This window comes from Sus scrofa, chromosome 13, assembly GCF_054392235.1.
Source record: "Sus scrofa isolate SSC_HxYL_T2T_F1_AM1 chromosome 13, Sscrofa_HxYL_maternal_Yorkshire_Landrace_v2.0, whole genome shotgun sequence".
Lineage (NCBI taxonomy): Eukaryota > Metazoa > Chordata > Mammalia > Artiodactyla > Suidae > Sus > Sus scrofa.
Window position 1 is genome coordinate 110,330,095 of NC_139395.1, and position 14,884 is coordinate 110,344,978.

The 14,884-nt window shown below is 40.4% G+C and overlaps 1 protein-coding gene across 11 annotated transcripts in view; it reads right to left on the minus strand.

Annotated features, from left to right (window-relative positions):
• The window catches only part of PLCH1 (phospholipase C eta 1), a 234,976-nt gene that overhangs the window by 173,444 nt on the left and 46,648 nt on the right, over positions 1-14,884 (minus strand). Inside the window, exon 1 of one of the 11 annotated variants that reach the window (XM_005669938.4) lies at positions 740-1,089. The exons of the other annotated variants lie outside the window; for them this stretch is intronic. Coding sequence (XP_005669995.2) covers positions 740-782 — 43 coding nt within the window. The 5' untranslated portion in view covers positions 783-1,089. Of the gene's footprint in view, positions 1-739; positions 1,090-14,884 lie in introns of those variants that run through there. 11 annotated transcript variants of the gene reach the window in all.

The window sequence follows — 14,884 nt, forward strand, 5'->3', positions numbered from 1 at the left end:
ATCTGAAACAACAGCCCAATTTTGGGTTCAAGATAAGTTTAGAAGGAATTTCTTGACATGTCATTTATTCTGTCTGACCAGACAGGAACATTTCTTATAATTCAAAACAATCTCCATCTATTTCAAATTCCCCATCTCCTAAATCATACTTTAAAATGTTTCTTTCATGCAGGGGAGCTGACAGATAGCCTCTGAGAACATGACACATGGATTCTGCCTCCATTTTATCCATGCTGAATACTTATGCCATTTCATTTTCAAAAGCTAATTATTTTCACTATTCATGACTTTCTTTAGCTGATACAAATTGGGGATGATTCTTTCCAGATTATTGTAGGAAGTTAAAATAGAGATTTATCCATCATTTTTCAAACTGAATAAGACAGAGCAATGTTTAAATTTAAACTGTTTGTAAGTATCAGACAAATGAGATTTTTAAGCCTGTTTGACTTATAACCTAAGAACACAAATGGTTTTGTCACTGACCACTTTATTACAGTGATACACTTCCAATTTGTCAGCATGCAAATTCTACCATTATAAAAGTACACATTGGCGAGAAAAAAAAAAGAGATATCAAATACTTTTTACCTTTTCATCTCATACTGAAATATAATATCAAATATGATGTCAAGAGCTCAAATAAATCTTTAACTTAACCAAACATGAAATAAGAAAGGTATAGCATCTTTTACTAGGACTATTATTACACTTACCTTAAAATTAGTATGACTCTTACCTTTTTCTGGACTTAGGTTTTTATACACTTCAAGGTCTGCCATTAAATTTAATATTGTTACACATTATTGGCAAGAGCAGTAAAATTTCTCTCTAAAGGCAAAGCCTTTTCCTGATACACATCTCCAAAAAGGAAAAAGGAAGGAAAAAAAAAAAAAAGGTAAAGAAATCCTTGGCAGACCCAAGAACTTGACTCATGCTGCCCTTTATGGCATGATGAGATCTTCACCATTCAGGCTTTACAGTGTGGAAAAAATAAATCCATGAGATATGATTATAGAACTTTGTCCCAAAGTGAAAAGCACAGCCAGATAAGAACACTGGAAGCATCTGCTCAGGGCTGCCGCTATTGTGGGAATGCAGGCGCTGTGGCTACTTCGGGTATGAGACATGCATGCTTAGTGCAGCGCTTAAAGCCCTCAAGGCATTATGCACATTTAATGTCTGGGAAGTGTAGGTCTTTAAACCATCAAAGAAACCCTCCTCACCTACAGAGGCCATTGAGAAACACTGATTACCACGGTAGTGACGCAGGCTGAAAGCAGAAAATGAATGCACACACACAGAGACACACAGAAGCATACACACACACTCACGGAAGCAAACATCACCCCATTTGAGGCAAAAACAATCCACTAAAAAAATCAGCTACATGTGGTCCTCTACACTGTATCTGAGCCAGTCGGTTTAAGCACATATATATTGACAGTGTTGAAGTTTTTCCTTGATTTTTGTCCTGATTCCACACACAAACATAGCAATGATCACAGAGGAGACTGGAATGTTTCCAACTTAGAATGAATGAGGTTATAGTAAAAAAAAAGGGGGGGGGACGATTGGGCAGTGAGGGCTACTTCTCAGGTAAAAAAACATATCCCTGTGAGTGAGGTAAGTAGCATGAATGGGTCTGAAAAAGCCAGTTTTTAGTGAATGAACCAGCAGGTTATCACAGGACAATTCTCCCTCAAGTATACAAAAGCTCTATTTGCATGCTTTAAACAACTTCTTTATAGAGACAGGTAGAGACAGACAGGTAGGTATTTCAAAAGCAATTAATTGACTATAGACCTGCATGTAAGCTTTGTAGCTAGGTCTCTCCATCCTGAACATTAACTCCTGTACTCCTGGATTTCTCTACCTAATAGCGACCCTGCTTACCATTTCTTCTTCCTAGCTTCAGCTGTGACCCGAGACTCCCTGCACCTCTCAGACCAGTGTCAACCCCTTTACTCTATTCCCACCAGGACCACACAACCCAGACAGCTAACCCAACCCTCTACTCTAAGACGCCAAGCTCTACCCCCTTTCCCATTCATATTTCTCCTGGTTGGCATACCTCTTGGCCAGAGTACAAACCCCACTATTTACTCTTAAATATGCTTAAGAAATTTGAATTTCAAAGGTGGGGGGAAGGTACACATACTTAAAATATCCTGCCAGCAAGACTTTATTGGGCATATATACACAATAGCAGTTAAGAGTTTAGGAGCCCATCTGCCTAGGCTCAAATCCCGATTCTGCCACCAACTAGCTGTGTGACCTTGGGCAAGTTACTTAAACTCTCTGCTCTTTGGTTTCCTTATTTGTATAAGAGGCATAATAATTCCCACTTCAAAGTGTTATGGCAAAATTTTAATACCTATAAAGTGCTTAGACTCACATGTTATGTTTTTGTAATTAGTCTTGAAATCCTTTACATCAACCCAGAAAAGCAGTGGATTGCACTGTTTAAATTGAACTAACCAGCATTTTGAACACAGTGGCACCCCAAACTTTGAGATATCTTAGAAATACTCACTCCTGTTAAATAAATCCAGTGATTAATAAATACTTCTTGATAATCTTACACAAAAAGATAATGTTGTTTCCATAGCACAAAATTAGCACAAAGCGATGGATTTCTAGTTCTTTTAGCTTGCTGAACAAAAGCTACCTGAAAAGTAAAAGGCACATTTGGGCTCATTTCCTACTCAATACAGAAAAGAAATGGAAAGCAAAGTGGTCCCAAGTCAGGCTTGGAAATCTCTCCTTTTTTTTTTCTTTCAAGATCCCCCAACACAGTCACATGATGCTATCAGAAGGGATGATTAAGAAAAGGGGAACAGGAAAACTGTTCCTCACCCTCCTCACCTACACAGAGTCTTTTCCTCCCAAAAAGTTCTCCATCCCTCTTGCCCTCAAAGCTCCCTGGAAAAGCTGTTATACAGGTCAGGTATAGACCCAACACCACAGCAATGGGCAGTGCCCTCGGGGTTATCCTGAATGGCCAAACTAGGCACATAGTATGAGCACTCAGCAGGTCCACGGGGCAGATAGCGAGCTTTTAAAAAGCAGGCATGGCCCAAAATATGCATTTGACCCTTGAGAAACACTCACGGACTTTTTAGAGCCCAGACATACCCTCCCTTTATTAAATATCCCATTCTTCAGCAGCAGCAAATTACTTTCTATGCAGCCCATTCGAAAAAAGTCATAAAACAAACACCTATTCTAAGGTCAGCAGAGGCACTGGGTGAATAATGTATCACCCCTGATTACTCCCCCAAGATTCTCCCAGCAGAAGGTCATGTATAATGTCAGGTCTAGGCCAACAGGCTTTGGTGGGATGGGGAGAATGGTGCTTCCTCTGATGGGTCACCTCAACAACTGGATAGTTTAGAATCTTTGACTTCTTACCTAAAACCTAGTTTGAAAACGTCAGGGTTCTTTCAGATTAGTTCTATCATGGTACTTGGTATATAGTAAATATCTTATAAACCATCACTGCTTTCTCCATTTTTAATCATTAGACCTAATCCGGCATTACCTTTCATGAATCAGGTTTAAAAAAAAAAAAGTCTCTAAGTTCAGCTTCTAAGTTTACAATGAGTGAAGGACTTTAAGTCCCATCGAATGGCATTTTCCTCAACTTTCACATCTGTGTTATGATTTCTTAAAGAAACATCACAGAGTAACAGGTAATACCTGGACTGCAAACTCAGGTGGGGGAAAGTCCAAGATCCAGCTTTCTCCTTTTCTCACTGAGTGGTCCTGGGAAAGTTATGGGGAGATGGGCCAGACAAAACAGGGCACCAAATTCAATCTGAATTTCAAGTAACAGGTAACTTTTTAGTGTAAGTATGTCCCATGCAGGAATTCCCTGGTGGCTCAGGAGGTTAAGGATGTAGTGTGGGTTCAACCCCCAGCCCTGGAACTTGCGCATGCCATGGGCGTGGCAAACAAACAAACAAAAAACAATTCCCAGAAAATGAAAATAGAATCAGAGTAATACAATAAAGTCTAACCTTAAAAAAAAAAAAAAAAGTTTGCCCTATGCAATATTTCCTGCATTTTTATTTTTTAGAATCTGATAATCCAGATTATCGAACCCCTAAGCCTCTGAGCCTAAATACCTTCTTCTTAAGGCTAGAGAACCCACCACAGGTATTCGGTAGAGTAGATGAACTAGCATAGGCCAAGGGCCAACACCCAGAGCCTGAACAAATATGTACTCAGTGGCTAGAAGTTAAGTGAACAGCTACTCCTATCACTGGGTCACTATGACATCATTTAATTAAGTCTCATGCTGAAGAGGTTCTACGCTATCTTCTTCCCACACCTCAGTCTCCCCAGTCACATAATTCTGAATCTAGACCAACTCAAGGCAAAAACCTGGCACGTATCTGCCCCAAGAGTTCCAAGTCCAATTAGTAAAACCACCGACACAAATGTGGGGGCCACATTACTTCATGAGTCAATGATTATAAAAGCTGCCATTCACCAAAGACCACTACACTAACATGCCCTTCTCTAAATCTTCCTGAAATTTCTGCAAGGAGATACCAGGGTCCCTGTTACACAGGGAAGGAACATATTCAAGTCGGACAAGATATGCTAGAACAAAGAGTCAACAAATAACAAACTCTAGAGAGGGGGTAAAGAAAAAGGTGCCCTCCTTCACTGCTGGTGGGAATGTAAATTGGTACAACCACTATGGAAAACAGGATGGAGGTACCTCAGAAAACTAAATAGAGAACTACCATATGACCCAGCAATCCCATTGCTGGCATATATTCATACAAAACTTTCATTGAAAAAGATATATGCACCTCTACATCAATCTCAGTGCTACTTACAATAGCCAAGACAAGGAAACAACCTAAATGTCCATCAACAAATGAATGGATTAAGAAGATGTGGTACATACATACAATGGAATATTACTCAGCCGTTAAAAAAGACAAGCATGCCATTTGCACCAACATGGATGGAACTAAAGATTCTCATACTAAGTGAAATAGGCCAGAACGAAAAAGACAAATACCATATTATAGCTCTTATTTGCAGAATCTAAAATATGTACCAGATGATCCTATCCAAAAAAAAAAAAACAGAAATAGATCATGGCCAAGGAGAACAAACTTAGGGTTCCCAGAGGGGAAGGGGAGGGAGTGGGATGATGGGCATTTGCGGGGTTGGGGGGGAGGGGGGTTCAGATGCAAATGATTAAATATATGGAATGGATGGGCAATGGGGTCCTACTGTACGGCACAGGAAACTGTTTGTGATTGGGTCACTTTGCTGTACAACAGAACTTGAAGAAACACTGTAAATCAACTATATTTATAATTTTTAAAAACAAATAAAAATATTCAAACCGAAGCCAACTCCAGATCTGAGCCCTTCCCACTGGCTCCATGTTTCAAGTCATGGGAACCATCTGCAAGATTTCAGGCCTAACTTCATAACTCCCCATTTTTCCCAGTTAGAGAATATTCCCACACAATGTCAGAAGCTGTTAGGGCCTCTAGCAAAGGAACACAGAGATATTTAACAAGAAAAATAGTTGGTAAAGTCCAAAATAACCCCAAATTACCCACTCAATTTTTAAAGCATATCTGCAATTTTCTTCACACTGCAATAGCACAAACGCAAGTGGGAAGCAACGGTAGCTTCACTGTGTAAGAGTCTCCAGGTGGGGGCCAGCCACACCCTTCCACAGACCCAGTCCTCTAGGCCTTCACTCAAAGCACTTAGGCAACATGTTGATGGGTGAATTTCACAGGAACTTTCACACACTGCTGATGAATTGTAAATTGAGAGCATGAATTGTAACAAATTTAATGAGAAGTTATCAAGCAAGATGCAGCAAGATTCATGAAGATGTTTGTACTTACTTTAGTCAATAATCATTACAGCTAGAAAGCTATCATAAAGTGATCATCAGAAATATAAAATTATGTACAAGAAGATGTCCTTAGTATCACTTATAACAGTGAATAAATCTAAATGCCTATCAACAAGGGAATGAGTAAATAAAATATATATCCATGCTTTGGAATACTATCTAGCCATTAACAATGTTTTGTTATCTAGCCATTAACAATTTTTTAAGACACTGCAATTACCTAAAAATGTCTGACAATCTATGTGAAAAAGGATCCAAACTAAATATGAGTTTAATTATGTAAAATATATGTGTATAGAAACACAGAATAAAGGACTAGAAAAATATGTGGAAAAGATTAACAGTGGGACCTCCAGGTGTTCTTATTTTCTTCTGAAATTTATATTTTAATTTTTTAGAACTAGCATTTCTTTTATTCAGAAAAAAATAATGTTTTTTAAACTGTAGCCAGTTTAGTAACACTCAACTGGGGAGGAAATCATCCCTTCCCATCTGTGTATTAAAACAATGGAGAATTTTGAGGATTACTAACATTTCTGAAACACTTACTATGTTTCAGGCTCTGCTTCTACCCTTGTATATACCTTATTTAATCATAACCATGTCCCTATGAGTGAATTCGGTATAATCCTTTCTCTAGCTTCAGATGTGGAAACTGAGGCAGAGATAAGTTGAGTAACTTCCCTGAGCTGTCACAGCAAACGAATGATAGACACAGGCTTTGAATTCCCCAAGGCTGTCTCTAGGGCCAGTACCTTTCACCAGATAAGGGAGCACAGAGATCTTAAGCATGTCATTTAAAACCTGCTATCTGCTTTTTCATCTGGAAGCTTCTCAAACAATCAATTAATCAATCAATCGAGCTCAATTCCTTTCAGGAAATTTCACTGTACACTCAACTACACAGGAAACTCCAAATCCTCAAAATAAGTCATACAGCCAAATCACCAAACTACCCAAACACAGGAAACCCCAACAGAATCCTACACATAACACACAAACCAAAAGAACCAGATGAAGGGAAATTCCCAAGTAAATGCTTCAGGGAGATGTTCCCAGGAGAAAAAGCACATTTGCTTCCATAAATTGGGGGGTACCTACCACTGCAGCATTGTCCTATCTGAGCCCCCTGCTTAGCCCCAAGCTGTTCTAGGTCTTCTGAGGAAACTGGACACCAGTTTTTCATCAAAAATCTCCCGAACACTCAGGGCCTTCTCTATTCAACTTTCTGTCCTAAGCAATATCTGACTTTGAGGTAGAGGCAGCACCATCCCATTACTTGGCCTACACGAATTAGAGATTTAAAAAAGAAAAACAACAGAGTTCCCATTGTGGCTCAGCAGAAACAAATCCGACTAGGAACCATGAGGTTGCAGGTTCGATTCCAGGCCTCGTTCAGTGGGTTAAGGATCTAGGTGTTGCCAGGAGCTGTGGAGTAGGTCATAGACGTGGCTCAGATCTGGCGTTGCTGTGGCTCTGGTGCATAGGCCAGCATCTACAGTTTCAATTCAACCCCTAGCCTGGGAACCTCCATGTGTCGCAGGTGTGGCCCTAAAAAAAAAAAGAAAAAGAAAAAGAAAAAAAAAGCAAATAAATAAATAAAAATTAAAAAGAAAAAAAAAATGTAGCTAACCAAAGGTAGAGAGTCTAGCCTCTGAGTATGAATCTGTGGGGTGGCACTGAAAATCTGCTCTGTTTATATTTACAATGGACCCAATTCAGTAGATTAAATCTGCTGCAGTCACTGCAGATTTGGAGTTAAATGGATTAAAAAAAAGTAGAGATCATATATTAATTCAAAGCAGCATAGTACCTGCCTGGGGCCTATTCATCATCAATGCATTTGAGGAAATCACTGTTATGTAAAGCTCAGAAATACTGTCAGGACTAGGCTAAAAAAACTGCTAGAAACTTTTTCATCAGGTCCCATGGAACAAAATGCAGTGCTACCATGCATCCATTTCTAAAGGAAGAGAAAAGGTGTATGTGAAGTACCTGTATGTTCAACAGCAATAATAATCATAATCTCGTGCCCTCCCTGCATACCAGGCATATGTGCTTCACATATTATTGCCAGCAAGAACTAACTGCTAGACAACTCGGTATAAACAAAAACAAACTGCAAACCCAGTATACAACACAAACATCAGCTTAGCGCAGAGAAAGACCTGGAGGTTTCCATCCATGGCTGCTCAACTAATACTGAGAGTGGCGGAAACAAGGGTTTTAGTTAGACAGCAAGCTTAACATGGTTGTTTATTTATCGCTGAAGAGAACAATTATGTATTCTAATGGTATAGAACTTGTCCTATAGATCACAGGTGCTTGCCAAATAAACCAGTTTGGACTTTTCCTACATAAAAAAACTGAAACACATCATGGGCTGTCATTGCTACACATTTTTTAAGCATCTGAATCCCAAAACGAACTGAGTGCACCCATATTTAATTTTGCTATGTTCCACAGGACAGAGATGAGCCACCCTTTAGCCCAACTGATGACTGATTCTTTGAAATGATGCCTCTTTGATGATTTATTGATCTCCCCATTCAAGGCTTTGGGCTTTAAAATAAAATTCTCATTTTCTTGGAAAGACTTGACTATTTATCAGTCATGTCACTTTAAATGTAATAGCTTAGCATAAAAATTTACAAGCACATCACTGTCAGTTTGATAACAATGTCAATATAATTCAAAATAAAATCCCTGGTAGGCTCAGAGCCTGATCTCAGCCTGAGCTAACCACAAAAACAACCGAGACCTCATGGGCAAGATTTTACTCACAAGCCCCATTAAGAAACCTGAGAGCCTGCAGCCAGTGAACATGTACAGCCCTTGAACCACTTTGGGTAGAGGCTCAGGAAATGTGAAAATTCAGTTGACATTTAGGTTTCATGAACTCATATCCAGATATAAATAAAGGTACGGAGACTTTATAAATCAGCATCAACTGTCTGGATATCTACCATCAATTCTGATCAGTGTTAATTATAACATTAACAGAGGGGAATTAACCAGAGATAGGTAGGCACAAGGGAATCTCTAACGGTTGTTGACAGTGACATATATTAAAACCAATATCTACCCTGAGGGCTGAAGCTTTAATTAAATTCTCAAAACTGAAGTAGTGACATATTCAAACTCCCCCATAGCACTCAGGAGGCACTTGTACCCTTGAACAGAGAAGCTCTTTTTCTCTCTGAGGAGGTGAAGCTGGACAGCTAGAGTGTGAATGTCTGGAAGAAACCCTACGTGCGTGAACCCTCCACCTAAAAGAGGACTATTTTCTCATTCAATAACCATGCTTGCATGTACCTGATATTTCAATAGAGGAAATTTCACCATGCTTTACTCTGACATCTCTGGGTGTAATAAAATGTAAATGATATTATCTGCCATGCCTGGCTTGGCTTGGCTTATGGTAAAGAGGGATTTCAATATGTGCTCTCAGATGGGAGGCACACGTGATCATCCTAAGGCAACCGCCTCATCTGATGAAACTAAACCCGAGAACACCACATATGCAGACCGGCTCCATGAGGAATGTAAATATGAAGATGACCATGAGGGGAGAGGAGCAGGGAAAAAGGGAGAAGGAGATTCTAGATTGTGAAACAAACCCCTCCTAAACAAAGCTCTTCTGAGTATAGGAGTTGAGAGCAACTCACATCCCTGGAGTAAGGGAGTCGGTAGCCACAAAAGCTCAGGCCAAAGAGACACCAGCCACATATCTGTAAAGTCTCCCACAGGCCAGCCCAAGCCAAGGTCTGGCAGAGGTGGGGCCCCAAGGGTCCTTCAGCACAGCAAGGGTACCCCCAGCCCCAGCTGGCTTTAGCTGACCTCTGCTTTTGCACAGCTGATCAAAGACCCTCCAGAGGACAGGAGCAGGTCTCCAGGAGAGCTGGACAGACATTCAGACATTAAACCCCTTGAAAGACAGGAAAGGAGATGCCCTGCTCTGAAAAATCTAATCCTATAATGGTTGGAGAGGACATTTTAATAACACAACACACCTTTTAAGGAAAGGATGACCTTAAGTGACCAAGGCAGAAAGACCTCATCCCTCTTTCCAAAAGAAAACCAAGGTAGGAGATGGTACCAACTGCTCTGGTAACAACTGTCATTATGTCACAGTGAACAGACCTATCACCAAAAATCTAATTCCTAACCTAGCTTACACTACAGAAATGAAAAATAAGACTCCTTTGTCTCTTTCTTGATTAAATACAAAGTGACTGTTCTCCCCAAATTCAGCAGTGCATTTTTTACACATATTAATACTTTTCAGTCGCTCTTCTCCAAGCGAAACGACTTTACTTCTTTAGTCTTTCTCCTTATCTTATTTTCCTCAACACCAATCCTGGTTTTTTGGTTTTTGGGTTTTTTTCTAACAGCCATCCTAATAGGTAGGTGAGACATGGCACAGGAAGGACCATAATGTAAGCTTGAGAGCAGGAGTGGTGAGTGTCCTGTTCGCTGCTATATCCCCAGGACCTAGAAAGCACCAGGCCTCAGTGAGCCCCAAAAGGTCTGACAGCAGAAAGAACCAACACAAGATCTAAGATTCCAGACAGTTCTCCAATTCCCAGGCAGAGACTGGGAATAAAGCAGAGCCTAGACCCAAAAGTATGACAGAGGGACTCCAAAAACTGGGAGCATGAAGAAATCAGGTACTGGAGTTATGATATACAATAAGGGTGAATTTAGGGAGGGACCACAGATACTTTTCTCTATAAGTATGAGAAGATTAAATTAGAAACTACTCATAGGCAGTTTCTTTGAGACAAAAATTATCAACTTAGGAAACCTTCCCAAATGACCTTTTAGTTAACACTTAACTCCAGGAATTTAGGATGAAAGAGAGCAATTTTGGAGTTCCCGTCATGGCACAGTGGTTAACGAATCCAACTAGGAACCATGAGGTTTGGGGTTCGATCCCTAGCCTCGCTCAGTGGGTTAAGGGTCTGGCGTTGCCGTGAGCTGTGGTGTAGGTCATAGACGAGGCTTGGATCCTCTGTTGCTATGGCTGTGGTGTAGGCCAACGGCTACAGCTCTGTCTGATTCGACCCCTAGCCTGGGAACTTCTACATGCCGCGGGTGTGGCCCTAGAAAAGTTAAAACGACAAAAAAAAAAAAAAAAAAAAAAAGAAGAAAGAAAGAAAGACAACAATTCTGTGGTATCAGTAAGAAGGTGGAATTCCTAAAGAGAAAAACAGTGAGGACAAGTCAAGCTCAAATTCAGAAATAATTATACATGGTTGGAGGAGAGTTGCCCACATGGAATAGTTGGAAGTGATAGGACGGCCATTGGATATGGAATCAAAAAGAACTAAGTCAATCCTGGCTTCACCAGGTAGCTCAGCAACCTGAGCCAAGTTAAGTACCTGAAAGCCTGGGAGTTTCTGTTGTGGCTCAATGGATTAAGAACCCAGCCTAGTCTCCATGAGGATGCAGGTTCAATCCGGGGCCTCGCTCAGTGGGTTAAGGATCCAATGTTGCTCCAAGTTGCGGTGTAGGTCACAGATGCAGTTTGGATCTGGCATTGCTGTGGCTGTAGCCAGCAGATGCAGCTCTGATTTGACCCCTAGCAGGGAACTTCCATATGCCATAGATATGGCTGTAAAAATAAAAAATAATAAAAATGGTAGAGGAATAAGTATATATGTGCATATAGAGAGCAAGATAAAGCAAACATGGCAAAATATTAAAAAAAATAAAGTCCCTCGAAGCCCCAGTTCCTCATTTCACAGCACCTACAATACCAGATGTGCAAGTTCCCAACCCTGTGCAGAAGTATTCTAAGCAAAACCAGCTACATAATCTGCAAGTCCAGTGTGAAATGAAAACACAGGGCTGTTCCCTCCAAAAAAGTGAATCTCAGCATAGCAAGAGCAGAACATTAAACTAAGCACAGGGTCCTTCTAAGGAACAAATCGCACATATGTGAAGCTGGCCCTCGCCCTAAGAACTTGGTGGGTTATGTGATGCTCTATTTTTTACATGTTTGCTACTCCCCATCTCCCAGGTCTGTTTCCCTGTAGATATCAGCTGAAAAAAAAATTCTTTCAGAGTTCCCATTGTAGCTCAGCAATAATGAATCCAACTACTATCCATGACAACGCAGGTTCAATTCCTGGCCTTGCTCAGTGGGTTAAGGATCCGCCGTTGCCAGGAGCTGTGATGTAGGTCGCAGATGTGGCTTGGATCCCATGTTGCTGTGGCTGTGGCATAAGCTAGCAGCTGCAGCTCCAATTTGACTCTTAGCCTGGGAACCTCCATACGCCACAGGCGCAGTCCTAAAAAAAAAAAAAAAAAAAAAAAAAAAAAAAAAAAATTCTTTAAAAAAAAATCAAATGGCCTTATCAATGTTAAATTTACTTAAGCTGATAACTGCTTATATAAGAGAATATCCCTATTCTTAGGAAATTCACACCAAGGGATATTATTAGCGACAAAGACCTATGACATATGCAACTTATTCTCAAATTATTCAGAAAGAATAAGTGTGTGTGTGTGTAGAAGAGTTACCAAGCACAAAATGATAAAGCAAATGGGGTAGAGGTTAATGGTAAATAAACCTTAGGTAAAGCATATATGGAAGCTCTTTGTTGCACTCTTATTCTTGCAACTTTTCTATAAGGATAAAATTATTTCCCAAGAAAAAGCTAACATAACATAAAGGTCCCATATGAGCTTTGAGGGTAGAAGAGGCAAAGATAGGCAAGACTGTAAGCTCTGTTTAGATAGGGGCCATTTCTACTTTGTTAACTGTTGAATCCCTAGCACAGAACCTAGGTCAAAAAATATCATGGCAGGAGTTCCCTCTGTGGAACAGTCGGTTAGAAACCAACTGCAGTGGCTCAGATTACTGAGGAGGTGCAGGTTTGATCCTCACCTGGTGCAGTTGGTTAAAGGATCCAGTGTTGCTGGAGCTGTGGTGTAGGTTGCAGCTGAAGCTTGGATTCAATCCCTAGCCCAGGCACTTCCATATGTTATGGGTACCACCATAAAAAATAATAATATTATGGCAGGAAGGAGAAAAGAGAGCAACATCCCATGTCCAAACTGGCGTAGGGACTCAGGGCAGGGGACAAATGACTGATGGTTACACTGGTGCTTGGGAGGCAGCAATGGGTTACACCAGAGTAAGCTGCCTCTGTTTAGAACGAAGCCAAGGAATCTTGTGAATGAGGGCACACATGGTGACATGGTGTATACCACACACTGCAACACACTGCCCAGGGCCTTGGCTCTCATAGCTTACTAAGAGTTAGACCCAGCTTAAGACCACCATTTAACCTTCCCAGGTCTCAGGGTGCTTTTCGATACAATCCAGTTCCCAAGTACTTACTGCATTTCTCCCATACGCCAGGCCCTCAAGTCATGTTCCCTGTTGTCTGGAGCCTTTCATTCTAGAAAAGATCTCACAACCGACTGCACTAAATAATTTGAGGTCCTTGAGGTCTTTTCTAGCCCTGAAAATTCTATGCAAAAACTCTGGGGCTTTTTACTTAGAAAATAAGAATGAATATTATAGAATGACTATTCACTAAAGTACTCATAGCAAAAGCACACTCTTTAGGAGCTTTTTTGTTTTTTGGTGTTGGGTGTTTTTTTTTTGTTTTTTTTGTTTTGTTTTGTTTTGTTTTTTGGTCTTTTTATGGCCCCACGCACTGCATATGCAAGTTCCCAGGCTAGGGGTCGAATCAGAGCTGTAGCTGCCAGCCACAGCCACTCAGAATCTGAGCCATGTCTGCAACTTACACCCCAGCTCATGGCAATGTCGGATCCCTTAACCCATGGATCGAGGCCAGGGATCAAACCTGAATCCTCAGGGGTCGTAGTTGGGTTAGTTACTGCTGAGCCACAGTGGGAACTCCCAAATGCATACTCTCTTAGATGAGAAAATATATTCAAGATGCCCTATGTTTCTTTAAAAAAAAAGAAAAAGGAGTTCCCGTGGTGGCTCAGTGGTTAACGAATCCGACTAGGAACAATGAGGTTGCGGGTTCGGTCCCTGGCCTTGCTCAGTGGGTTAAGGATCCGGCGTTGCTGTGAGCTGTGGTGTAGGTCGCAGACGCGGCTCGGATCCCATGTTGCTGTGGCTCTGGCGTAGGCTGGTGGCTACAGCTCGATTCAACCCCTAGGCTGGGAACCTCCATATGCCGCAGGAGTGGCCCAAGAAAATGGCAAAAAGACAAAAAAAAAAAAAGAAAAAGAAAAAGAAAAATCTGTACACACAGCTAGGGAAATGCTTGAGCACATATATAATTAAGCCTTCTGCCAATAATCAAGTTGATCTTAATTGTCAGAATTCTCGTTCCTTGACTAGTTACACAAAGAGAAAGAATTTCAAAAATCTAACAGAGCTCTGTAGATAGAAAAAACATTACCAAGATAAAATATTTTTAAAAGAAATAAACTGATCAATGAAGGAAATTACTCTGAAGTATAGAGTAATGATTAGTATTAAAATTACAACATCAAAAGTATTTTAATTTTCTGCTCCATTGGTCTTCCTCATTCACAGTCAACTAGCACAAAAATGGTGACAAAGGCTAATTTTGTTAAAGACCTTGGAGGAAAGAAGAAAGGATTGCTCCTTCATGAATACTAACCATGATAAAATAGGAAACCAATAACATTTTATCACTTTATATAAATTAATCTAATTTAGAAATAATTTGGTACCATGATTTATGCAGAATTTGTTATCTAGTCAAAGAAAATTTTTATATTACTAGTATCAGAAACATGGCACCTACAGCGGCCAGATATTAAACATCCCCTCAGATTTATATAATTTAGGAGGAATGGTAAGGGATGGGAGAATCAAAACATTATGGGATTCAAAATGAGCAAAATAAGAGGCATATGAGAATATGATTTGCCAGCTGGGCTGCAATAGGAACATACATCTATGAGAGACGGTCATGATCACAGGCTTTAAGATATTGAGATATTAGGATATTGAGGCTG